The sequence below is a fragment of the Prionailurus viverrinus genome, chromosome F2, assembly GCF_022837055.1.
Source record: "Prionailurus viverrinus isolate Anna chromosome F2, UM_Priviv_1.0, whole genome shotgun sequence".
Classification (NCBI taxonomy): Eukaryota; Metazoa; Chordata; class Mammalia; order Carnivora; family Felidae; genus Prionailurus; species Prionailurus viverrinus.
In genome coordinates this window covers 29,687,471-29,714,932 of record NC_062578.1, presented here as the reverse complement: position 1 = coordinate 29,714,932, position 27,462 = coordinate 29,687,471, and the positions used below count along the sequence as shown (strand labels likewise).

Sequence of the window (27,462 nt, the reverse complement as noted above, 5' to 3'; positions counted from 1 at the left end):
TTGTATTGGCCTTAGACCTTCTCGAAGAAAAGTAGGTTTGGGAGCTAGGGAGATAGGTGGGGAAGTGTGAACTGCATTTTTGTGAAAGCTATAATAAATGCTTTACACCGCTCTGGGAAAAAAAATGCAAATAAGCACTTATTTGCTATGGACTATCTGGAATTTTATTTGAGGACATTAAGAATCTGTCCCCAAACATAGCAAACTAACAAGCCACGCATTGCCTGAAGCACTGCTGGGTACTCGTGCATTCCCACTGTACGTTTTTAGGTTAGGAAAACAAAGGCCTGGACAACAGAGGGGACTTGCCCCGAGGCAGGTGTCCAGGTGAGTGCAGGGCGTCCCGCACACACATCCTTGCCTTTGCTCTAAGGCTTCCTCCTGACATGCACTAATCACAAGATTGTGTCACTTCACGTGAGAAGCTGTTTCAAAACACAGTGGTCTCTCCGCAGGAGGACGAAGCACTCTGTGCCCATGTTACCACCTGTGAAGGACTGACTGACCCACCAGCTTGTGCCACTTCTTGCTCCCGCCATGGGACCTTCGGGGAGCGTGCTGAGCAGCGGACAGATGCAGGTGGTCCTGTGGGGCAGTTTGGCGGCTCTCGTCACTTTCTTCCTCATCAGTTTCCTCGTCTTTCTGTGCTCCAGTTGTGACAGGTGAGATCTCCTGTGTATCCGCCGGAACCTTGAAATAACCCGTTCCCTGTGCCCAGAAGACTCTTCATGGGAAAAGCACGTTATAAACAGAATCCCGCTACACAGACATTCACAGAAACCCCTGTGTTTCTAAAGTTAACTAGCTTCTGTGCTGCAGAGCACCTCAGGACGTTTTTTGTATTCATCGAATGAAAATCCATGCTTGATTTTGCTCAGGAGCAACTGGGAGAACCCTTGTATACAAAACTTCCCAAAATGAAATTCTTGCCATTCTTTTGAGCACGTTGTTGTTAAAATTTATATTGTGTTTTCCTGTCAATGGACATTTGGAAATCTTAGTATGATGTGCATGAAAGATACTCTTTGCTGCCACTTGACAGTTACTGATTATAATTGCTATTACGTGGTTTGAAAGGACCATTCAAGTTTTGTGATCTAGAACTGCAATTTCTTAAGAAACATTAATTTTCCTAGAAGAGAGATGAAATAATCATCTTGGTTGTTTTTAGAGTTATGCTTCTTCTCCCCTTCCATGTCTCCCTCATTTGGAATGTCTGTACACCCCCCCCCCCCCCCCCCGCCCAATAAAAGCTCTTTGCTCAGAACCAAAGGTCTTTCTAACATGTTGGGAGTGATTTCCCAGGTGTTCAGACGCTGTTAGGATATTTTGCAGGAGCGCCTGGGTGGCTCAGTAAGTTAAGCATCCGACTTCGGCTCAGGTCATGATCTCGTGGTCCGTGAGTTCGAGCCCCATGTCAGGCTCTGCGCTGCCAGCTCAGAGCCTGGAGGCTGCTTCGGATTCTGTGTCTCCCTCTCTCTCTGCCTCTCCCCTGCTTGCTCTCTCTCTCGCTCTCTCAAAAATGAATAAATGTTAAAATTGTAAAATAAGAAGGATACATGCAGCCTCCTGGCAGACTGGTGCCGTGGGGCTGGAGCAAACCAGCCAGTCTACCTCCAAACCTTCCTCTCAGTAACTGCAGGAGAGACCCAACAAGGGTCATTTACAAATCTGACAGGACTTCCTACCCTGAAGTCTCTGTCAAGAAGAGGAAAGTCAGACTCTCCCAACCAAGTAGCCTTCCAGTCTCCTCCCAGTTTAGACCTGGAGCTCTACAGCTGGATCTGAGTCTCCTCAGGAAGGTGCAAAAATAGAGGCTGGTGGAGTTTGCTCCCCTGGACTAGGGAGGGCCTGCCTGTAATTATTTACACTCCCACTAGGCGTCACTGTTGCCTCGACAAATGTGGGACATGTATTCTCTAGTAGGGATGGCTTTCCTTAGACTGTCCTGAGTAAAAATAAATTCTATTTTTATTCGATGGACTTTTCCATAGACTGGAAGTACATATGACTCATCCTGAGAGCATGTATCCTTCCCAACGTGCCAAAATTTGTATTTTCTTTCATTTTTTTCCCAGTCCCATTGCACTGGGTAGTCGACTCTGAGTTTGTCTGGATTTTCTTTTAAAAAAGGGAAAAAACAGGTAAAATTATTTCTAGCATTCTAGAGTCGAGACAAGTTTCTGCTCAGGAATGTGCCTCAGTCCTCTTGTGAACTTGTATTTTCTACTCTGGGAGAAAGAGAGCTAGAGAGGTGACGGGTCTCATGCTGTGACTTGACCCCCCTCAGACCCTGACGCCTGCAAAGGAGTGATGGAGTCACGGTCCAGCTTTTGCTTCTTGGCAAAACAAACCAGGATCCTAAAAGATTTAAATGTGGACAAATATTCAGATAGCCAAGGGGAGCATCTGTTTGATCTTAGACGGCACGTTTGACGTTACAGCAATGTTTTCTGTTCCATTTCAGAGAAAAGAAGCCGAGACAGCACAGTGGGGACCACGAGAACCTGATGAACGTGGTGAGCCCATATACACGTCTGTGTGTGCTTTCGAACACCGGCCACTTAACTAAGTGTGTTCCCACAAGCTGGCAACCTGAGGGAAACGGAGGGAAGGAGGTCACCAGAGTTAACTGGCTGCCTAGAGTCCTCCCTCTGAAGGACTCTTACTCAGCGTGGCTAGAGGCCTGTGCAATTAGCCGGGTTGGTTGGGAGAGTTTCAGAAATGGATGCAATCGTGCTGTTCCCGGAAGGATCCTGAGAGCGCGCCAACCTACTGCAGGGAACCCCTGCCCAGCTCCAGCCTAGTATTGGTTTGCTAGGGCTGCATCACAGAGGATCACAAACAGTGGGGCTTCAATACCAAATGTATTGTCTTGATGTTCTGGAGGCCAGAAATGGAGATCCAGGTATCAGTGGGGTTGGCTGGCTCTTCTGAGAGCCTGGAGGGTGAATCTGTTCCAGGCCTGTCTCCCAGCTTCTGGGGGTTTGCCGCTCCATGTGGTCTTCTCCCTGTGTCTCTCCGTGTGGTCTTTCCTCTGCATGTCTCTGTCCAAGCTTCCTCGTTTGGTAAGGACTCCAATGTGACCTCATCTTATTGAGTTTCATCTGCAAGGACCCTGTTCCAAATAAGGTCACATTCCTAAGGTATCGGAGGTTAGGACTTCACCTCTGAAATTTGGGGAGTATCCAGTTCAACCAGTAACAGCTGGTCATGAAGCTAACCAAAAGGTAGGACCCCCGTCGGCCTCGATGTGGCCCGGCTGGGTTTCCACAGCTCTCACATGGGGTGCTGTCGAGCCACAAGGGGCTCTTAGACCCACCCTGGTGAGGAGCACCCTGAGTGTCGGGGTCATGCCCTTACCTGGCTGAGCACTTCCAGCAGCTGGGGAGGGGGCCACCCCGTATTCGCAGGGCTGACTTCGTCGGTCTTGCTTGAGCCCCATGGCGGTGCTAAAACAGAGAAGGTGTCTCCGTTCCCTGACATAATTCCTTAAGATCAGGCAAAATCTGCCGTCGGGAAGAGGGTGTGAAATAGGCAGCCAGCAGACAGAGCCTACCCAGGAGGTGTCTCCAGGCCCAGTCACCGTCCCCCACCAAGGGTGTGCAAGGCTCTTGTATCCCAAGCAGGCTGGAGTTGTTGGGGCTTCTCTCCTCCGGGAGCCCCTGGGGTGTCCTTGCCTCCTCCTCTGCACGCACACCTCCCCCGCTGCTGTTCTGCGTTCTCAGCTCTCCCTTTGCCCTCTTTCTTACCCCCATTCCAGTCTCTGGCTGTCAACCCCACTTCTCAGCTGTGCACAGCGCCCCCGTCCAGCGCACAGAGCGCAGATCGCTGCTGTGGTGGCATCGAGAGGGTGGAGGGGCGCCTCGGTGGCTCAGTCGATTAAGCCTCCCACTCTTTTTTTTTTTTTTTATAAATGTTTGTTTATTTTTGAGAGACAGAGTGCAAGCAGGGGAGGGGCAGAGAGAGAGACACACACACACAGAATGTGAAGCAGGCTCCAGGCTCTGAGCCGTTGGCACAGAACCCCATGCAGGGCTCAGACTCACAAACGGGAAGATCATGACCTGAGCTGAAGTCAGATGCTTAACCGACTGAGCCTCCCAGGCGCCCTGTGCAACTCTTGATTTAGGCTCTGGTCAAAGATTTCATGGTCTGTGAGTTCGAGCCCCATGTCAGGCTCTGCACTGACAGGGCAAAGCCTGCTTGGGATCCTCTCTCTCCCCCCTCTGTCTGCCCCTCCCCAGCCCATGCACACATACACGTGTGCACCCTCTCTCTCTCAAAATAAATAACAAATGTTTTTTAAAAAGGTGGGGGAGATGGGGGGTTAGCTCTGCGGTTGCTTCTCCCACACGTAGGTCCCTGGTCCTGGCTTTCTTCACCACCCCCCATGCTCCTTGGTGCCGGTTGGGGCTAGAGGAAGGGCTTCTGTCTCTGTCCTCCTCCCAGATTCCTTCCCTGTGCTGCTACACCCCTGGTGGGGCCCAGGGAGCCGTCAGCAAGCCCCCCTGCCGTGTGGTTCTGATGCGTGCCCCAGCGTGAGAACTCCTGCTGCAGACCTTCAATGCCTGCGTGGCCCAGGGTCAGGGACGAGGTCGAAGGTAGTGTCAAGGGGGATGAAAGGAAAACGCAGGCTGTTCCCGTGCCGTATCCTTAACTAATAACCACACAGCCTCTCTTCTACAAACGTGTGGGGGAGAGCACGCAAAAGCACGTGTTCACACGGGCCGTGGTACATGAGCTCACACACACCCACCACAGCCTTCCACCCGGCTCTCTTTAAGAGCTTCTCTCTCAGCTGCTCGATCTTATTCAACTTGCAGATTCGCCACTTAGACCAAAGAAGCCCCCCAAATCAGCCTCGCCTCCGCACCCCACCCCTGATCCCAGCTCTTATACATCCTTGCTCCCTCCTAAGCCCCAGATGGGCTACCACTAAAGCCTAGCCTGAAAAGATCCAGAGGCATGGGGGTGTCCTGAAGTTTGCTCCTTGTGCTACAGAGAGAGGGAGGCTCACTCCAGGCTCCTCTGGGGGCATTTTCTCATGGAAGCTGAGAGGAGAAGTGGTGGCTAGGACCCAGGTTATGCTGCTTCAGCAGCGATGGGTACTTATGCTGTGATGAGCCGACCTGGGAGCTTGCCCCCTCACACCTGACTCCTGTCTGGGTGCAACCTTTCTGGGATATGAGAGCCTGCACATTAAGCTCCTGGCGTCCTTACGCAATGACCCACCTCCTGGCACCCTTCACTCAGGAGCAGCGTGAAACTGAAACAGCGGACTCTCAGTTAAGGGTTCATGACATAGCATGAGCTATTTGCTTTATTATTATTATTATTATTATTATTATTATTATTATTATTATTATCTGGTTCCCAGTAAGAAGTCAGAGAATTTGTGAGGCCAACTAGCCAAGCTTCTGGTGCTGTTTATATCAGAATTTCCCTGTGGAATCCTGGAACATAGACCAAGTGTGGCCTCCTGGGTCATGCACACTGTATTCTGCGAGAAGGATTTGGGGACAGGTCACATTAGCAGTGATTCAGGCTGCTACATGGAACCAGTTGGGCATTTAAAGAAACATGTGCTTTCTGACTACTTGTTTATTCCATATAGTATCTCTGTATTTGAGCCCAGTAGAAAAAACCTTCAATGACTTTCTTTCCTCCAAGCATCCAGAATTTGTGAGAATGAGAAAGATTTGCAAACCTACTATTTAACATGATTGTTCTTGTGAACCTTAGAGCAGAGACTTGGCTGGTTATGAAAGTGTCAGAAATCGATTATAGTATCTGTCTTCGACCAGACTTAAGCCTCTTCCCTTCAGATGGCATATTTGTCTTGGTGTGGCATGCCTTTAAGAATAGCATTTTGTGGGTCACCTGGGTGGTTCAGTCGGTTGAGCATCTGACTCTTGATTTCAGCTCAGGTCATAACAGGGTCATGGAATCAAACCCCACGCACATCAGGCTCTTCACTGAGTGTGGAGTCTGCTTAAGATTCTCTCTCTCCCTCTGCCCCTCTTCTCTGATCACATGCACACATGTTCTGTCTAAAATAAAATTTTTTAAATGTTTTTAATTTTTTTAATGTTTATTTCCTTTTGAGAAAGAGAGAACACAAGCAGGACAGGGGCAGAGAGAGGGAGACAAAGAATCCAAAGCAGGCTCCAGGATCTGAACTGTCAGCACAGAGCCCGACGTGGAGCTCAAACACGAACCGCGAGATCATGACCTGAGCCAAAGTCAGACGTTTATCCAACTGAGCCATGCAGGCGCCCCTAAAATTAAATTTTTTTTAAAAAAACAGCATTTTACAGAGCCTGTGGTATAAGGAAGGGCGGCTGCTTTCTGCTGGGGTCAGTTCTGACCAGCACTGGGCCTTTTGGCCACCTTCTCACCTCAAGCTAAGGGGACTGATCCCTCATGACCTACCTGTAGCCCAGTTGGAGACCCCAGGTGGAAAGCTCTGTAAATGGTCTTGAAGATTCCCAGTGCCCCGAAGATTCTAGAACAATTCTGTCCAATAGAGCTTTCCACTGTGATGGAAGTGTTCTGTACCTGATCTGCAGTAACCACTAGCCACCTGTAGCTGATGAGCATTCAAAGTGTGACTAGCAATTCAATTTTGTTTAATTTCACTTAGTTTAAGTGGATTTGGGTTTTTGTTGCTGCGGTTTTAATTTTTAGAAAAAGCCATGGCCACTCTCCTCTGCCTGCAGTCTGATTGTTCATGTGGTATGTTTGTTTTGCAGCCTTCTGACAAGGAGATGTTCAGCCGCTCAATAACTAGCCTGGCCACAGATGCACCTGCCAGCAGTGAACAGAACGGAATACTCACCAATGGAGACAGTAAGTTATGCAAAAATACTAGCTTTCCATGCAGACCCCATCACATTTCAAAAAACGTAGCTCAAAAATTAGCAAATGTATTCTTGCCCACTCTTGGTAGTCTACCAGTTTTAGTGAATGTCCTCTCATTTGGATGAAAAGCTAGTATTTATTAATTGGTTTCTCTGTGCCATTGCTCTAAGATCTGTTTGTATACTAACCCATCCATACAACTACTATAAGATTACTGATATTAATATTCTCACTCCCTGTAAGATAGCTGTTGTTACTGTCCACAGCTTAGAGGTGAAGAAACTGCAGCACATTGCTGCTTCGACAGATCACCACGAACTTAGTGCCTTAGAAGAACTGAAATGTATTAACTTACAGCTTTAAAGTACCAGCAGAAATGCACTTCTTCCTGGAGGCTCTAGGGGTGAATCTGTTCCCTTACCTGTTTCAGCTCCTAGAGGCTGCCTGCATTTCTTGATTCCTAGCTTTTCCCTCCATCTTTACACCTCTCCCCAACTCTCTTGCCCCACTCTGTCACTTAAAGGGACTCTTGGGGCACCTGGGTGGCTCAGTTGGTTCAGCATCTGACTTCAGCTCAGGTCATGATCTCACGGCTCATGAGTTAGAGCCCTACATCAGGCTCTGTGCTGACAGCTCAGAACCCGCTTTAGATCCTCTCTCTCTCTCCCCTCTCCCCTACTCTCTCTCAAAAATAAATAAACATTTAAAAAAAAAAAAAAAAAGACTCTCATGATTACGTTGGGCCCACCTGGGTGACCCAGGCTACTCTCCTTCTCAGGGTCAGCTGATAGTTCACCTGTATCCTTAATTCCTCCCTGGCCACGAAGCATAACACACACATACACAGGTTCCAGAGGGTAGGACATGGACACCTTTTGGTGGCCATAATTCTGCCCGCCATGGAGAGGCTCATAATTTGCCTGAGATCACAGTCAGTGTGCTGACGATCTGTAATCTGAGTGCTGGGCACACCTCTGGATCCACTCTGCACACCGCCTGTTGCACGCACGGAGTGCTGTCCCTGACAAAAATAGCAACTACACTTGCTTCACACTGTCCAGTTTACAAAGTGCTTTCACCTGAGGTAGGAGGTTGTCCTGTACCCCGTGTCCTGCTAAGGAAACTCGGGGCGTGGGGGGGGGCAGTATCTACCCCAGAATCTGCAGACTCCAGTGCTTGTTCTCTGACCACCATGACACATGTCTGGGGCCAGAGGGCAAAAGTTCAACCCCTCTGTGATGAGTAAGTAAACCTAGGGTGGTACCTGCCGTTGTGTCAGACACTGTCCTGGGCTGCAGGGGTCTCAGAGAATCCCAGTCTAGTCCATAAAGATTAAAACTCGTAAGTTATAAACACACACATACGTACATATGTAAAGACTACATATCGTATATAAGAACTATATATTATATAAGGAGCATGTAAGATAAATGTATGAATATAAATATACATATTTTAGTACACATTTATTCGTATATACTTATACTTTTTATGCTTACACATGAAGAATAGATAGTATATAAAGAACATATAATAGAGCGACAGTAATTTAATAACTTGTTCACTACAATGTAGGTATCAGAAGGGCGGGGCTGGCTTTGTTGATGTACTCCAACCATCTCTGGCACACAGTAGGCACTCAGAAAACATGACTGAATGGTTTCACACAGTAACATTTCTGTGCAAATCGAAGGATTTCACATTTGGATTTTCTAATTTGAGGTAGAAATGGTAGGGGGAAGGGCAGTGAGATGGAAGGAAGAGGCACAGGCGTGCAGTCCCTTTGTTACACTGGTTTAGGGCACATTTTTGCCCCCTTGTTTCCATCGTGTCTGTCAAACAAAAGTGACCACTGAAAGGGAATGGTTTCCAGTTATTCCCTCCAAACGGGAGGAGGCCAGTAAGGCCAGGGAAGGTGGCCACCATACATGCCCCCCATTTTGGTGCCCAGCCACTCACGGTCTGGCTCCAGGGAATATCACTTTCTTCCTCTGGTCACGTTAGGCACTCTGCCTACCAGAGTCCCACCAATAAGCAATGAAAGTAACTGTGAACCAAATTAATAGCCAAGACAACTTATTAAATATTGTATTAGAAATATGTAATAGCTGGTTTTAGTTTCAACTGTGGTTGAAATAAGAATATCAAGTAACAATCATACCATCTGTAATTTGCAGTTTAGAGTCCAATAAAAAGCACCTTGATTTAACCTAACCTTGCATTATCCAATTCACTGTAATAATTATTTAAAGAATTGTCTTTCCTCATTTTTAATACTTCTGCTGCCTTAGTTCTTTCAGAAGACAGTACTCTGACCTGTATGCAACATTATGAGGAAGTCCAGACCTCAGCTTCAGATCTGCTGGACTCCCAGGACAGCTCGGGGAAGCCAAAATGTCATCAGAGCCGGGAACTGCCCAGAATTCCTCCGGACAGCGCCGTGGACATGATGCTCAACGCGAGAGCCGTGGATGGGGACCAGGGCCTGGGGACGGAAGGGCCGTACGAAGTACTCAAGGATAGTTCCTCCCAAGAAAATATGGTGGAGGACTGCTTGTATGAAACTGTGAAAGAAATTAAGGAGGTGGCGGCAGCTGTGAACCCAGGGAAAGGCCATGGCAGCAGGTCAAAGTCAACTTCCACTTTGAAAGAGCTTCCGGGGCCTCAAGCCCCCCAAGCAGACTTTGCTGAGTATGCCTCGGTGGACAGAAACAAAAAATGTCGACAGAGTGTTAATGCGGAGACTGTTCTTGGAAATTCATGCGATCTGGAAGAGGAAGCCCCACCACCTGTCCCCGTTAAACTCCTGGATGAGAATGAAAACCTTCAGGAGAAGAGAGAGAGCAAGACAGGAGACGAAGGAGCCACAGAGGGGACCAGTGAAACCAACAAGGTAGGCCCCCATGTTTGTGCTTCATGTGCTTTTGTCACGATTAGGAATCTAGCTGATCTTGGGGCTTTTTACTGGCACATCAATCTGGGAAATACATGTAAACACTTTCAGGTTCGTTGAATGATGAAAGCTGCTTCATCATTCTGTGTGTGGCTCTCCCCGCCCCCCCCCCGCCCTTCCAAATAATAAAATGCTAAAAACTCATGTTTGTAAAATATTTTCTCTTGGCCCCTTACTTGGATGTTTTCCAGTTTTTACATCCTATCTAATTGGGGCTAAGTATTACTGTCTTCATTTTGAAGACCAGGAATTTAAATGGAAACTAGACTGCCCCGTGTTTAGCCTTTTCTGTTTGCTGCTGCCTCAAGCAGCATGGTGATCCCAGAAGTCAGAGCATAGGAACACACACAGAGGGAACAGACTCACAGTTGCCACTGGTTGTATCTGATTATATGCATACTTCTATATAAAATCAAGTAAAAGATTTTATTTTGTGACAATTTCAAAACAATAGCGAATAACTCTTAAGGTTAGATATTCAACAAAGCTCTCAAATGTATTAACAATCCCCGGGCCTTACCTGTTTCTGATAACTGGATGTATGAGCCACAATAACTTGAAATTCACATTTCCAGTTGTCAGTATCTCCTTGGGATTTAACCAGGCCCAGTCTTCTTTAGTCAACTATTATCTGATTTCTGTCCTCTCCACAGGAAAAAGCAAGGTTGTCATCTCACGTTTTGGTGGGAAGGACAAGTAGGGGTTAGTCAGTCAATACAGTTGTAGCCTTAAAAAAACATCTGGAGTTTATGATCAAAATGTGAACCCTGGCTGTGGCTATATAGGTTATACCCAGTAAGTCATTCTTTGTGGTATTCTCTGAATGCATTTCAACTTTTCATATTATCTGTGAAATCAGCTGTTGAGAGCCCCAATAAGAGTGTTCATGAACCTAGTCCTAAATGCAAAAGTGCAGTCTATTGTTTTGCCCTTCATATAACCACAGATAATGAAACTAATGTAAAGTCTATTATGCCTAAAAAAAATTCAAGCTTTTTTTCCTTATAAGCACTTGAAAGATAAAGTCAATTGTCTAACCACTACCACTAAGCAGTTCTCCAGATATCCCAGTAGAAAATGGAAATACCCATCTGGGAATCAATAGTAATACAAGAATGAATAACCCATCATCTTCATATAAACAATCTTAATTTTAAGCAACTCAGATAACTTGAAATATTTAACATTCATTCATTTTTTTATTCATGCACAAGATTTTCGCAAGCACCTACTATGTGCCACATAATCTTCTAGGTGCTGAGAATCCACTAGTGAGCAAAACTTCTGAACAAAACTTCCTGCTCCAGTGGAGCTTACATCTTAGTGGGGAGAGACATAAATATGCACAAAACTAAAGTATATGGCACTTTAGAAGGCTTTAAAGTTTATAGGGAAAAATTAGAACAAAAGAAGGAGGATTAGGAAAGTGGAGTGAGTACAATCATGAATCAAGTGGTCAGGGTACGCCTACTGTGAAGGTGGCATTTGAATGAAACGTTCAAGGAGGTGAGAGAATGAGTTGTATACATTTGGGGGAAGAGCGGAGGGAATGGCCAGTGTGAAGGGCCTGAGGCTGGAGCCCGTCCGGCCTGTCCAAGGGAGAGGAGCGGGACAGGTGTGGCTGGAGAGGAAAGGGTAGTAGAGAGGAAGGTAACTAGGGGCCCAATCCTGTGTGGCCTTTACTCATAATCTGAATAAAACAGGGGTCATTAGAAAATCTTGAGAAGAAGGGATGACTCTTTGGATCTTTGGGAAAGATGCCCCCGACTGTACTGTCAGATTCAACTGTAAAGGGGAGGAGCAAGGAGGAACACCAGGTGGCCATTCTCACAGACCAGACAAGAGATGATGGTGGCTTAGAACAGGACAGAAGTAATGGGAGAAGCGAAGCTGGAGCCAAGAGATTGGTTGGTGGACCAGATGCGTGATGAAAGAAAGAAAAGATAATGGTGAGTCCCAGGTTTGGCCTGAGCCACTACCAAGATGGAGCCACCATTCGCTGAAATGGAGAGGGCTGCAGGCAGGCTGGTTTTTGGAGAAGATTGCGTATTCGGTGCTGGACATGTTTCGTTTGAGATACATACTGGATGTCTGAGTAGAAACAGCAGAGAGCAGCTGGATGGATGAGGAGGTTTAGGAGAAAAGGTCTGGGTCGGATTTGTACACTTGGAAGTCATCGGCAGAAATTTTTTCTTACAGCCATGACATTGCTTTAAGGGGGGAATGAGATCACTGATTGAGTGTAAATGACAACTAGAAGAGTTCCCAGGGCGCAGGTCTAGGAAAGAAAAGGAACGAGCAGAGGACACCTAAATAGGAAAGAAAAACAGGAAAGTTCAGTGTCCTGGAAGCCACGTGAAGAAGGGTCAGGGACAGGGAAGTGGCCACTGTGGCAAATGCAGCGACGGGTCAGGAATGATGAGGGCTGAGGATTGACAGTCAGGTTAGTCACATGGTGGACATTGGTGTCCTGGAGTGTCAGAGGCAGAAACTTGACTGAAATGGTTTAGAGAGAGAATAGGAAGAGAAAAATTATTTGAGCACCTTTTTTAGACAAGTCTTTTAAGAGCTTTTGCTATAAAGGGATGAGGCCATAGATGGAACTGGAAGAAGGGTTGGTTTGTTTTGTTTTCAGAGTCAGAGAAATAACAGCATGGTTTCACGTGGGTGGGAATGATTTCACAGTGAGGGAAAAGCTGATGATATAAACTGAATGGGAGACTTGCTGGAGTGAATGTTCATGAGTAGAAGTGAGGGGGCAGGATCTCCTGTATAAGAGGAGGGGATCACCTTTAAGAGGGGCTTGAAGAGTTCTTTGGTGACAGGGAGGAAGGACAATTCGTGAATGCAGAGATGGGGGTGGGGTAGGGTATAAGTTCCTAGGAATTTCTGATTTCTTCAGGTCACCAGGTAAGAGTGAGGATGGGGGAGGAGGTATTGGGGCCTGGGGAGGGAGGGGAAGGTGGGAAGTAAACAGCCAAGCAGGGACCGGGTATACTGGCAAGGGTGGTCCAACACAGAGCAGTGCTAAGAACCCACCTGAAGGTTGAATTCACCAGTGACCAGGAAGGGCATTGGGTATTTAATACTACTGGGTATTGAAAAACATCGTACAATAGATACAAGAGGGGGAGAGGGGTAGAAGGAGAGAGAGAACCTCAAGCAGGCTCCACAGTCAGCATGGAGCCTGACATGTGACTCGATCCCACGATCCTGGGATCATGACCTGCGCCGAAATCAAGAGTCAGATGCTCAACCGACTGAGCCACCCAGGCGCCCCAACACGATAGATTTTTTACAAGTGTTTATAAGTGTTAGTTGCTTGACAGCATTTCTTTTATTAGTGTTTCTTCTTTTAATGTTTATTTTTGAGAGACAGAGTGCAAGCGGGGGAGGGGCTGAGCTGTCATCACAGAGCCCAATGCAGGGTTCCAACTCAAACCGTGAGATCATGACCTGAGCCCCAGTCGGATACTTAACTGACGGAGCCACCCAGGCACCCCTTGACATAATTTCTTTGTAGAAAATAATATCTTCCCTAAAAATCATTTGAAAACATTTTTATAGATGTGTCAAAACAAATGCAAAAGAAAGGCTGGATTATTGACTTCAAACTATATCTTCCTTTGGTCTGTGTTTGTTTTAACAGAGATTTAGTTCATTGTCATACAAGTCCCGGGAAGAGGACCCGACTCTCACAGAAGAAGAGGTGAGTTTTGTTGCTTTTTAAATAACCAGAAAACTTTAAAGAATAGAGCGTTTCTCCCTGAGTAAATACACTGTTATGCTACTCTTCTCTGAAAAAGCTGAAATACTCTTAAGCATATGTGTGGAAGCCAGGATTTGGGAATGTTGGCTTTATAGTGGCTCAAGTGACTGGCAGATGGTAGGAGAAAAAGGAAGACAGGATGAACAGGTCATCTAAGTGAAAGAAACAGAGTAGGAAAGAAGGAACAGAAAAAAAAGATAGGAAGAGGAGGGGAGAAAATAGAATGACAAGAGAGAGATTTAAGTGCGAGAGCTTTAGTGAGCAGTCAGGAAGGAAGTCCACCTTCGAAGGCACTTAATCATGGGTTGGAAAACACAGGAAACTGGAACAGGTGGGTGTAAGGAATTTAATCCAGCCTGGGAAGTGGAGGGGGAAGGTTTTAATGAGGAATATGGAGGCAGAGAGCAGGTAACTAACTCCGGGAAGTACAATTCCAGGCTGCAGCAACAGTCAGACATAGCAGCCACCAAGAAAGCACCGTCTTCTTCCAAGTACCTGGGCTAAATATTCACCAGCTAAACTTTTCAGTGAAGCGTCAAAATCGTACAAGCCGGTATATATGTTATTATATCAAGCTAGGCTCAGAGAGCTGAACACCTCAATTTATCTGGCTGTATATAGCTTCTATCTGGAATTCCTAGCATGGTAAATTTTGTGCATGTAGGAAAATGACATACATATGCAGGGACATCCCCTGACATCATAGGACTTTGTGTAGAGTATTAAAAAATGAAATAGACTACAATCCCACATTGGGAGTTCAAAGAGCAGAGAGCTTCCCATAGGCAATGTTGCCCACGTGCTTCTGTGTTTCTTGCCCCAGGGAAAGGACCTGCGATCTAGCCACCTGTTCATATGAGCCAAAATCCTGGGCATCATCCATGACACCCCCATTTCCTCTATGTCCTCAGACTCAGGCAGTAGCAGATCCCCTGAATTCTACCTCCAAAGGGTTTCCTTCACATGCTGCTCTGTCCGTGTCCACTGTGCCCGCCCCTCACCAGCCTGGTGGCGCCTTCACCTTCTTCTAGCAGTCTGTTGTCCCCACTGCACCAGGGCCATCCCACTTGGGACCAAAAAGAAGAATATATGAGAGATCTGGAAACAAATCCTTTAAAATAAAGTTGAGACTATGTAAAAATTTAAATTGCTTTTCTTCTCATCTGACATTGTTTGTGGTTTGGGAAAATAGGACCTAGTTATACTGATGAATTTTTAACATAGATTAAAGAACGGTGATTCACATGTATTCATTTTAGGAAGCTGCTTTACAAAAAATAATTATGGAAGTCACTTATTTTTGTATTTTTGTACTACAGTGTTAGCCAGTCCAGACAGACACTGAGACATGAGTTTTAAGTACAATTATCCCAATTTAACAGAATGATGGGAAAGGGTTGGTTATAGGAAGAGAAATGGGGGAAAGGAAGAGGGTAATTTATAAGAACATAATAACAATTTGCAGCCTAAATAATAAAGATGAGAGAGTTAAAAGAGAAGAATTGTAGGGGCGCCTGGGTGGCTCAGTCGGTTAAGCGTCCGACTTCGGCTCAGGTCATGATCTCGTGGTCCGTGAGTTCGAGCCCCGCATCAGGCTCTGTGCTGACAGCTCAGAGCCTAGAGCCTGGTTCAGATTCTGTGTCTCCCTCTCTCTCTGACCCTCCCCCACTCATACCCTGTCTCTCTCTCTCTCAAAAATAAATAAACGTGGGGCGCCTGGGTGGCGCAGTCGGTTAAGCGTCCGACTTCAGCCAGGTCACGATCTCGCGGTCCGTGAGTTCGAGCCCCGCGTCGGGCTCTGGGCTGATGGCTCAGAGCCTGGAGCCTGTTTCCGATTCTGTGTCTCCCTCTCTCTCTGCCCCTCCCCCGTTCATGCTCTGTCTCTCTCTGTCCCAAAAATAAATAAATGTTGAAAAAAAAATTTTAAAAAAATAAATAAATAAATAAATAAATAAATAAACGTTAAAAAAAATTTAAAAGAGGAAACTTGTGACACTAAATAGCAGCAGGGCTTGAAAGGAACCTGTATACGAAATGGAAATCATAGTCCTAGAAGGTAGATATCCGAACATCAGAAGACTTGTAAATGTTAACACTTAGGAAAGATTCTCAACATTCTCTGCACACTAGGCTCGTGCCCAGAGACAATATTAAGTTGCAAGTTAATGAAAGAGCCTTTAACTTTTTAAAAAGAGTGTAAAGGCCAAGAAAACCCAAGTAATTGCAAAGAGCGGAGCATTAATGGCAGGCATCGTGGGGAGGAAAGTTGAGGAGAGAAGCTGCAGTGTGCCCCCGTCATCGGTACAGGGCAGGAAATGGTGTTTGTCCTCTTCAGTGTTGCCCCTGAGGGCACAGAGTACATTTCTACTTTGCTGGCTCCCCTCTTCACTGTCATCCATGATTCACCCTTTATAATCTGTCCACATTTTTGGCTTGGACGACCTTTTAGATAATAAGTTCCATATGTTTGCACCTCACTGTGAAAAGCAGGTGATTTATTCTTCCTAATTTCAAAGAAATTATCATTCTTCATTTCAAGAGTAATTTTCCATTCAGATCTCTAAGGTGAGAATGTTAATTTACTATTCGCTAGACAGGTCAGACCAGCATGGCAGAATTTCCCAAAGATGATTCCTCTGTTTTTAAATCTTCGGATTGTCAAGGCCTGGCAAAACAGAGCCACCAGCCTGTAGTGAAAAGTTCTCATGCAAATGACCAGTTAACATGCGGCAGGCCTGTCTTAAGAAGCTTTTGAGGCCAGCTGGAAACTTCATCCACAGTATGTAAGATATGTGAAAGCAAGGAAATATCTCTCCGCACTTGGGAAGCCAAGCATCTGTCAGGAGGCATGTTCATTTATTTCCTGGGTGTTTGAATAAATCAATCATTATGGCCAATGAAGGTAATGAAGGATATTTCTACTTATTTCCAACCGTGGTTTCTAACAATAATACCCCCACACACACACACACACACACAAATATCTCTTAATCAGTGTGTTTAATCTATCATTACCAAAGAAAATTAAATCCCTCTTGATAGTAGAGGTTATATGGAGTATGTTAATGAGACTGAGTGGGGTGTCCGGAAAATAGCCCACTCTTTCAGTAGGAAACAGGGCCCTGTAAGTGAATTGTCCCCAAATTTCATTTCTGGGTTGGCTGGTTGCAAGTAAGAATGGATTTTTCCCACTGGAGAAAACTTATCCCCATCTGTAAATGTCTATTTAACCAGTAATATGCAATGAAGTTGAAAATTAATGAAAAATGAGGCTTTTACAGGTAGAAGTAGATTGCCAGCCAGAATCCAGGAGCTACTTTTCAGACCACTTCGATGCAGAAAGAGTGAACCAAACGGTCTAATTCGGGGGTTCTCACACTTTAGTGGGCATCAAAATCAGCACAGAGTGCTGGGCCCCGTCCCCAGAGTTTCTGATTCAGTGCTTCTAGGATGGGACCCAGATCCTGCTGCTGCCAGTTCGAAGCCTGCCTTTTGAGAACCATTCATCTAACATCTGTCTTCTTCCTTTTTCCTTAAAGCAGTAGAGCTTTTTTTTTCCCCCAGGTGAAATATTCTGATGTAGAAATCGAGTAAAACATGATACTGTAGTCAGGTCCTGGGGGCCTCATTCTGCCTGCTCTCCTCCTTCCCGAAGACCCAGAGAGAACCTGGTTGTCATGGGGTTATGTTCATAGGACTGGTCTACTTACAAAGTTGAACATATATAATTGTTCTCTAGTAATGTACTTCAGGATTAGCACATGAAGAACCCACTTCTGGGTATATAGCTGAAGGAGATGAAATCACTGTGTTGAAGACATACCTGTACCCTCAGGTTCTTAGCAGCATTATTCACCATAGTCAAGACATGGAAACAACCTAAGTATCCATCAACTGATGAATGGATAAAGAAAATGTGAGATACATATCCACATGTATACATTTTAAATATATACATATATACACATATATATAATGTGTGTATACACACATGTACATACACACACAGTGGAATATTATTCACTCGTGAAAGAGATTCTGCCTTCTGTGACAACTTGGATAGACCTTGAGAACATTATGCAAGTGAAATAAGTCAGACAGAGAAACCCAAATACTCTATGTTCTACATAGATGTGGAATCTAAAAAAGCCAAACTCTTAGAAATAGCAAGTAGAATGGTGGTTGCCAGGGGCTGGGGAGTAGGGGAAAGGGGAGATGTTGGTCACAGGGTACAAACTCCCAGCTGTAAGCTGAGTAAGTTCCAGGGATCTGATACAGAGCATGGTGACTATAATTAACAGTGGTATGCTATCATACTTGAAAGTTGAAAAGTAGGTCTTAATTGTTTTCACCACATACAGACACACACACACACACACATAGTGGTAACAAAGGAGTTAACTAAGCTTTGTAGTAATCATTTCACAGTATATATGTGTATCAAATTACTATGTTGTACATCTTAAGCTTACATATGCTATGTGTCAATAATATCTCACTAAAGCTGGGGAGAATTAGCAAAAAAAAAAAATCTTAAAGGGGCATACACATGCCTATAGTGCTAAATATCTAGCTTGTCACTGTAAAGGGGGAGAAAGAAGTCAAACTTGAGGCTTATTTATTTAATTCGCCCTTTGTTTTCTAGATCTCAGCCATGTATTCATCAGTAAATAAACCTGGGCAGTCAGGGAATAAATCGGGACAGTCTCTTAAAGCTCCAGAGTCCACCTACACCTCCATCCAAAGCACCGCTCAGAGATCCCCCTCTTCCTGTAACGATCTCTACGCGACTGTTAAAGACTTCGAGAAAACGCCAAACAGCGGTAGCATGCTTCCAGCAGCAGTGAGACCCAGTGAGGAACCCGAGCCCGATTATGAAGCAATACAGGCTCTAAACAGAGAGGAAGAAAAGGCCACCCCAGAGACCAATGGCCACCGAGGCCTTCTCCCGAAGGAGAATGACTATGAGAGCATTGGGGATTTGCAGCAGTGCAGAGACATCACCAGGCTCTAGCAGCCACGAAGACAACCCCAGATGCCGTGTGCTCAGCCGCCTGGAGGGCTCAGCCGCCTGGGGGGCACTCCTGCGGGAAACAAGAAGCTCTGTCAACCCACACTCTGTATGCTGCTCCGGTAACCTGAAGACGATTGAAAACGTGGAGACTGTTTAGCAGGGTCGGAAACAGTGAGGTACGTACCGAGTGCACCCGAGTGCGTCCCTGCCTGCAGGGGGCACTCGCACGCCCAAGCACATCTCTTTCATGCACCCTAGCCCTCTGGAAAGGTCCCAGCTGTCGGTGGTTTCATCCTATTCGTGAAGAAAGCCAAGATGAAAGGAAGAACTGCGTTCACCAAGAACCACGACCCCACCTGCCTAAAATACTGCCATTCAGAAGAGCCAGGTTTTTCTTCCTTTCTTTTTTTTTTTCCTGTCTGCCCCTAATATTTCTTCCCCGTGAAATCTTCCGATTTCTAATGGTTCATTCCGAGAAAATTCTCCCCCGAGGCTTGGCCCTTGCCTTCCACTTAGGGACTTTAAGATGGTAAGAAACTGTGGTTGCTGGTTCCTGTCCGCTCACAGGCCTCTTCCAAGAGCCGCACCTGGAAAAACGACCACTACAGGTGGACAGGACCGGGGCTGCCTCTTAGGTTTAGGTCTTCACTCCTTCTGATTTAGGCACTCCACATCGGCAGCCTCTCCCAAAGTACTTGAAGTCATTTTTAGATGCTTTATTTTATTTTTCTAGTCAAAGCGTGCCCCCCCAGTATTTGAAACTCTTCAGAGCCTTTTCAGTATTTTCAATGAACATTGTGGTACTTCTATACTTGTTTTAGCCCAGAGCTCATTTCTCTGAAACAGAGAGCCTTAATCTCCATGTTGGGACACACCACATATTTGGACGGCAGCCATGGCATCCGTCTCTGAAGGGCTGCGGACTTGAATGTGTATTTCTGATGCTCTCTGCTGCCACACTAATAGTGTGAGATTTCATAAGTTAACTGCTACCCTAAGGTAATCTATCTGAAATTAAAATGTAAAACATTTATTTTTGTTATATAAATTTATAAGATGTTTTATGTTTAACGCCTAATTTCTAGAAAGTGCCAGAAAAAAAAATGTATATTAACTATTTTGATTTTGTGTACAATGATTTATACTCTCATTTTGAAAAGACACCATAAAGCACATAAGCTAGGTAACTACACGTAGCTGTTATCTTTTTTCTAAGCAAGTGTTTAAAATACTGAAGGTTTTTTCAAGACTTAACTTTTCAAATGGTACTTGGAGCTCCTGGTCAAAGTCATCTGGCTCACTAGAGAAATCAGCAGAATAAACACAAAGGATCGTTTTCAGTGAGTTCAGTGGGCAATACTGAAATATTTGAAATGGTCAAAAACAATGGAAAGAACGAAATATGACTAGGGATGTCTGCATTATTAACCTCATGAAGGTATTTATAATTCCATTAAGATTCAGATACGTGTTTAAGAAAACAGTGATGGTTTCTGCAAGCCAGCCCTTGCAAATGCAAATTGCCTATTGGGGTTTTTTTCCCCTTCATTTTACAAAAATCAGTGGCTGAAATAACTCTGATTAAGAGCTCAGCCTGGTTTGAATTTAATCATCTCTTTAGACTTTATAAGGCCAACATTGGGCAACTTGTTCACTTTTCATTTTAAAAGGAACCTGCTATTATACAGTGTGGCTACAGAAAGGGACCTTTTCCTACACTGACAAAGGGGGAAAAAAGAGGCAGTTATTCAATGCTGCTGCGACATGTCTGGCTTTTCAGGTTGAATACTCTTGCTGTTTTCACTCATTATGACAAAGGATGCCGTTCGGAGGATGAGGCATCTCGCAAATGGTAGGGACCAGCTCACAGGCGTGTTTTTTTCCCATCCCTTGCATTCATGGCTTGATTTTGTGACTGCTCTGTGATACATTTCTGAAAATTGTGAAGTGAGCTTTGTTGGGGTAAACCGGTCGGTTGTCATTATGTTTCGGTCATCCTGGTCTTTCCCATGAAGACCGCTCGAGCCTAAGCACAATCATCATTGACTAGAAGATAAGGGCAGAAATACCCTTGGGTTGGGGGGAAGTTCATCAGGAAGGTGCCACAAGTGGGCCTTGTTCTCTGAATTCGTATCTTTCATGAGCACTGTTTTGCCTGGTGATTTTCATTGCTTACTTGGTATTAATGAGCTTGACCCAACAATCTCTACATCCTGGGGTTCCTTTAGCACTTGGTGACGGCCTTGTCGCATCGCATACGTAGCATTGTGCATGCTGCAGTGATGTCCTTTATGAGCGCTTGACCACTCCAAAGTTTTACTGTATTTCATAATGTCTTTACTTATTGCCAGGGAGGTGAGAATGACCTCTAAAGTGTAAAATCATTTCCAGAGAGGAAAGTTCTTTATAAATAGTCCTATCATCTTGAAATTTCATTATCAGAATTTCCCCCAGAAGCTCTGAAATAAAGGCTATGCAATATAGCCATAGAATATGCACTGAACTCTCTCTTGAATCTGTGCTAAGAATAAGTTGTGATTTGAAGTATTGTAAGTATATTTTAAAGGAAACTAGAAGGCCCTCCGGCATAAATGCTAAAAGAAGTAATAGCACAATCCATGAGGGGTGGGGGGCAGGGAGAAGCGGAGTAAACTTTGGGAGCAGGCTTGCTGTTTAGACCAGTGGGTACCTCACTGAACTACAGTATTGATGTATCCTCATGGTTTTGACCTTAAAGTACAGTATTTCATAAATTTTGTCACTTTTACTTTATTCATTGAAAATCTGTGCTAGTCTTTGAGTTGGACAAAAGCCTATGGCTTCTTTAAAAAAGTTTCATGTTCAGCTGAATGTTACAGTTTAAATCTGTGAAAGGTAGTTATGAAAAGTTTCTACAGTATTTTTAAAATTCAACTTTGACATCCATATTATGCATTGTTATAACTTACGTTATGTGAAATTACACAAATAAACTAAGTTTTAGGAAGTGTTTTTTGTCCTGTAAGTCAGAATTGTAAACTCATCTTGCCTAAAGGCAGGTTCTTTGTTTTTAGTCAGATATTTTGAAAGTTTAGAAGAATTTTTATGCTGTTTTTACTATTTCTCAAATGCAGTCAGCAGGAAAGTATGACCTATTTTACGTGAAATGTTTAAGGAAATTTTAAATTCTAGAAGAAAGTAATTTTTGCAAATATGTGGGCCACATACATTTTCTTTCCTGTCCACTAAATTACATCATTAGGTTTATTAAAGCTTTTGAAGGTACTGCTGTCTTTTGTGGAAGAAGGCTAATTACTGATGTATCTGCCCTCAAAATCCAAAAGTTAATTCTAATTAAGTGCTAACAAGAGGTAGCCACCACAGAGAACTAAAATTTAACCTCAGCCTGTCACTGTATCTATTTCTCGTATTTGACTTCCGTTTTCTTAATTAGAGCATTTATTTACTTTAACCAGTAACACACTGTGTGTATACATGTACATATACTATACATACATACCTATACATATTTACACACACACACACACACACACATATATATAAAGATGTCTTTGGAATGTCTCCCCTACTAGTGTGATGACTATTGTCATAAAAGCAAAATAGAAAAAAGCTACCCAATAGTTTTCACTCAGTAATTACAAGAAAGCCTTCCTAGGTTACCCTCATAACATTTTTCTTATTAATAAATTCAGGTTTTAAGTTGTGTCCATAATTCTCTTCGTTGAAACCCAATGGTGTTTTAAAATAGTTTTGTCTTGGTGTTTTTTTTTTAAATGTGTGTGGCTCATTGCATATTCAGCATGACAGGAGGAAATGTAAATAGGCGTCCTTCTCAGTGTTCTCAGTGTTGAGAAGAGATTCGGCCGAAAGCAACAAGAGCCATGTGAGCCAGGACAGAGCCACAGGGAGGTGACCCCCACCCCCCCCCCCCCACCTGGTAGCAGAAGCAGAGGCCCGTTATCACATGGCTGCATTTTATTTCATTTTCCTTAGAAGGCCGTGTGAGTTTACCGCAGAACCAGCGAGCGGTGATGTAGCATGACGTGCAGAAAACCGCTCTGAGATGTTCTGAGAGGCGGCTCTCATCCCAGAGCTTCAGTTCAAGACTGAGTGAGGATTTTGTAAATGAGTAAATGACATTTTTTTTTCCAGTGCTCCTTGTACTAGTTAATACTGAGTCCGTGTGATCTAGTGATGCCATTCTTCCAAAAGTGTCGGCGTCTGGTACCCGGCCGGCTTCGTGGTGGCCCTGGAAGCACAGCTGTACTGACGGCTCTTTCCTGGAAATCCTGACAGGTTTACTGTCCTGTGTAACCGGGAGAAGCTCGAGTGTATCGTTTGGTGTAAGTGACTGATGTGAAAAATAGGAACGTGTGTCTATAATCTCAGATACGCCTTCTTTTTGCAGTGAAATCTATACGCCTCGTCCTGTAGTAGTGCTCTGTGTGCTGTACCTTTTTGTAAACACGGTATTCTTGACAGTGGCATTGGACAAGTTCAACGCACCTAGAAAGCGTCTGACGTAAAGAGACCAGTCCAGAAACCGTGATAGACTAGTCTTCATCTGGAATTATGAAAGTAAATTTTAAAAACCGTGGTCCAGAAGAGAACAAATATTCATAAGTGGGTTTTTTTCCTATCGCTCATTTTTAGGTCTGTTTACGTCCAGTCTCTGGTATTTATAAAGTAGTCATTGTTTTTCCAGGTTCTTCTTTATTTCAGTTTTTCTTAATGCCGGATGAAATGAGAAATGTTGTGACTTTTATTAAAAAGGAAACTCTTTTAAGCATTCCACTTGGTAATCGTTTATCTTAATGCAGTCAAATGAGATTTTTCTTTGCTCACCACTTATATACCGTGGGTATTTTTTAAAAATATATTATGCTCTGGTTGTCTTAGATCACCTTCTGTAATGGATGATAAAGGCTGGTAATGGTCATTCCTCAAACTTCTGTGTATGAAATTGGCAACGGTTTCATTGTTGTTACCTTTTAAATATCCTGTTTTATTAATGCACCTCAAGTTTTCAGGGGAAGTTTGAAAGCTAAACAAATAGGAATTTGCATTTCACTGTCCATGCATTTTTTCCTCATAAAAATAGTTTCTCAGTAGAAAGCGACATACTGTCCCATAGGTGGTCCTGATCAGTTTCAAAGTGCTCCTCTGACTCAAAAATAATTCATGACAATGGCGTTTTGACTCATTGTCTCAAAAGGTCTTTATAATGGTCAAATTGTCTAATTCACAAGAGAGTGGAAAAAGTTGTTTCTGATACTGGGCATTTTTAAACCTTAGTTTTAAGTCTGAAAATATCTCACTGGCTTTAACATCTTCTAATTTTTCCCCTCCACTACTCTAGTCTTTTTAAGGAGCAAGTCTAAAGAACGGGGACACAAAGCCACCATTTCTTCCAATCTTACCTCGGCTCCTTCCACACCGGTGACCTTCTGTCACTTTGCACAGCACCACACCTGTTCCCCCTCCCCACCCTGGCTGCTCTCTGCTATTCATAGGCCATTCCAACACATCTTTTGCAAAATGGACACACTCCTCAGATCACGGATCCTGCCCGCCAGCATGGAACCATTCCCTGCCACTGTCCGGTGGCCGGACAGCTCTGCCCGACTCAACATGTTCCTATGTCCCAGGCTGCCAAGATAAGGTCATGGGTCCACCTGGGGAAGCAGATGCTGGGTGGTACGGTCATGAGCTTTGCTAAACCATGTTCATACCTGCCCACATTTTTCATGAGAATGGTTGGCACTACAGGGCCGTGGAAAAGAACTTTAAAAAATTCTCCAGAATCAGAGTCACAACTGCAGAAAAATCAGCACCGTGCTCTAACTGGGTAAGCTCACTGTCCCTCATAAGGCTTCAGACTGCCTGTGTCTCCTAAGTTCCAGTGGAGTTAAATCCTTGGAATAACAGACCAATAACTTGACCGTAAAGTAGGAGGATGTTGAGCCTTTCAAGGAAAAATACCCCTTTCTTATAAGACTTAATCACTTATAAAGTAAGCTGAGTGTAATATTCTTTAGCCATATAGCCATTTACTCCCTCCCTCGGGAGACAGTGCTTATGGATTCTGGTAGTTATAAGTAGTTTGGTCTGCTTTGCCAGGCTTCAAGGACACAAGAATGGTCAAGCATCTCACCGGGGAGCTACCAGATATTGAGAATAACTTGGCCATTTGTAGACAAACTGTCTGATGTTTGAAGTGAGAAACCAGATCCCTTTTAAGCACTCACTTTCCACACAGCTAAGGATCCAGGATGTGTTTGGGGTTTTTTGTTTTTTTTTTTAACTTCACTCTAAGTTGTCATAGTTAATTATTTGGATGGGTATTCTGGAGTGTAATTTCCATCACCGCCCCCCCCCCCCAGGTTAAAAGAACGGATATTCTCTTTACACATTTAATTTTTAAAAGTTCACCTAGTATACCAGTTAGGCACCCATGCTAGGACGGTTAAGACTAAAAGGGAGACCAGTCTTAGCCCCTGGAGCCTCAGGGGCTGTCTTATACCTCAGAACTGTCTTATTACAATGTCTGGTTTTGTTTTGTTTTTTAACTCAGCAGTTGGAAATCATGAGTTTAAAACAAACTTTCTTTTTCCCTTTTTAAGCAGAAGAAGGAGAAAAAACTTTTAACTTGAACTTCCCATTTAGGTAGTCAAGGCTTCCCTGAAAGACAGCAGTCAGTGTCCTTCCCCAGGTAAAGAGGCGAGAACCAAAAGCCCAAGTCTATCTCTGAAGATTCCTTTTTAGGTACTTTTAATGTAAAACCCACACATGAATCTGACATGATGTTTCTGACCTGTCCCGTAAGCCTGCTTGCCTTTTTTTTTTTTTTTTTTTTTTTTTGCATTTATTTTTTGATGATAGGCTTTCTTGTTTTTCCTGGAGCCACACTAAGACCATTCCGACAGGCTCCTCCGTGGGTGACTACTGGTGTCCTGGACGTATGGCCGCACCATTAGCAGGACTTGCCTCTTAGGGAAAAGCAAGTGCAAAGTGTCAGACAAGCTGAATTTTATGTTCAAGTCAACAAGCATTTACGCCTCAGGTTTTGACATTTAAAAAATATTTTTCTGAGGAGCAAGTACATATTTGATACGGGGGGGCCTGGCGAGCAAGAATAAAATCTGAACTAAGCGACGTGGGCAAGACTTCCCACTCCTCACGTCTCAGTTTGTGTCTCTGGAAAACAGATTATCCCAGCTCCCTGTCTACCACCCTGAGTAGCCTAAGGAGCAAACCATAGTGTGTAGAAATGGGAAGGATGACCTCAAAGATTGCGATCATTTTTAAACATTTTCTTCTTTGTAAACTCAGGAATAAGCCTGGTTTATGGATAGCATAATATGGCTACCAAAGCTACAGTTTTAGGCAACCAGATACATCCTTTCAAATGTGTTTCATTTAAAAACCTAACTTGGTTGTAAAACTGGGAAAAGAAACTCCTCATAATAATAATTTTTAAAAGCCAACAAAAAGACTTCAGTAAAAGAGTGTGGTATCACTCTGTCATCTGCCCCAGAGTGCTTGTTTCTTACCTATAGTATTTCAACAATTTTTATGGGAGAAAAAAATGCACACTTCTTGGAAAAGTGAATTGAGGTTTTGAATTAAATTCTAAGAGACGACAATTTAAAGAGAAACATTGGATTCAGAGATGAGCTCACAGCTCTGTGATCCCTGTTTCAGCATTGACTTTACTGTGTGACCTTGAACAAATTACTCTGTGCCTCAGTTTCTCCATGTGCAAAATGGGGATAATGATACCAACCATTGCCTACCTCATGGGGATGTTATGGGGACAAATGAGATAATATAAATACAAATGCTTTGATCTCTGGAAGAAAGGTGCTATATAAATTACAGTTATATTGTTTTTAATGATCCAATGGTTATGTTTAGAGTTTAAATAATAGCAATACTATTAGTCATGTTAAGAATAAGTTTCAACTCAGTGCATAATTACAATTCTCTTCTGTGGCCAAATCTTGATCATTCATCCAGTAATGGTACCTAAGGAACTGAAATGGGTATTTGATTTGTGTGTTTCTGCCTGTAGTGTTTCTATTCTGAATGTTCCCAAAAGGCTGGAGTTTAACTTGTAATACCTTATAGTTTACATGTAATGAACCTTATTCAAGCTGTGTATAAAAGTATAATTACATGTAAATAGCAGGTACATTGTAATTAAAGGCACTTATCAAATTGTCTTTGTTCTTTTTAAATTGCAATAAAAGTCAGTTTTATATAAAAGCTTGTTAAAACTCATTTGGTATTGTGGGAAGGTCAGGAATGCTAGTTTATATGCCTCCGTGCATAACCAGGGTTTGGGGATTTTAGCAATCGGTTCACTAAGTGAAAGGAAAGACAATGACCAGGCTACAGAGTGTAGCGGTTAGAATCGCAAACTGCAGAAAAGGAGTCTGAGTCCCAGCTCTATGATGACTTTGAAGAAGCTGTTGGACTTTTCCTTGCCCTTGTTTCCACATAAAAAGTGAGGGACGGTAATTCAGAACCTACTAACAGGGTTGTCTTGGAGATTAAATGTGGTATTGAGCATGGTACCCCGCAAATGCTAAATGCTCTGTAAATGCAAACAGACCATCTTCACAAGCCTGGGAAAATTGTGACGACCTCTACTCACACTGCCAGCCACTCTGGTGAAGAAACGCAACCTGAGAGCAAATAGTGCCCAGGCCATCAGGAAAACCCACCTGCTTGGTGGCTGGGGGTGGTCTAACCCCAGCAGGAATCTCAGAGCAAACAGCTTTTAAATCAGCGACCTGGCTGCCCCCTTTCTGATGACAGGAGACTGGCCTTGGGGCCCAAAGGGGAAGCAAGCGAGGG

The 27,462-nt window shown here is 44.0% G+C and overlaps 1 protein-coding gene and 1 long non-coding RNA gene across 4 annotated transcripts in view; one reads left to right on the top strand and one right to left on the bottom strand.

The window, feature by feature from the left end:
- The window catches only part of PAG1 (phosphoprotein membrane anchor with glycosphingolipid microdomains 1), a 61,208-nt gene extending 34,340 nt beyond the window's left edge, over window positions 1-26,868 (top strand). The window contains exons 2-7 of one of the 3 annotated variants that reach the window (XM_047842260.1): window positions 456-662; window positions 2,468-2,519; window positions 6,756-6,852; window positions 9,156-9,757; window positions 13,467-13,526; window positions 18,232-26,868. In XM_047842260.1, the coding sequence (XP_047698216.1) occupies window positions 538-662; window positions 2,468-2,519; window positions 6,756-6,852; window positions 9,156-9,757; window positions 13,467-13,526; window positions 18,232-18,600 (1,305 nt within the window). In that variant the 5' untranslated portion in view covers window positions 456-537 and the 3' untranslated portion in view covers window positions 18,601-26,868. Of the gene's footprint in view, window positions 1-455; window positions 663-2,467; window positions 2,520-6,469; window positions 6,611-6,755; window positions 6,853-9,155; window positions 9,758-13,466; window positions 13,527-16,179; window positions 17,088-18,231 lie in introns of those variants that run through there. The other 2 variants (XM_047842265.1, XM_047842261.1) reach the window with 2 other exon arrangements.
- On the bottom strand, window positions 2,735-6,490 carry LOC125156328 (uncharacterized). The gene is made up of 3 exons (XR_007148544.1): window positions 6,436-6,490; window positions 3,364-3,452; window positions 2,735-3,118 (listed from the first exon to the last, which is right to left on the bottom strand). It is a non-coding gene; the product is annotated as an uncharacterized LOC125156328 (long non-coding RNA).
- Window positions 26,869-27,462: the final 594 nt, after the last annotated feature.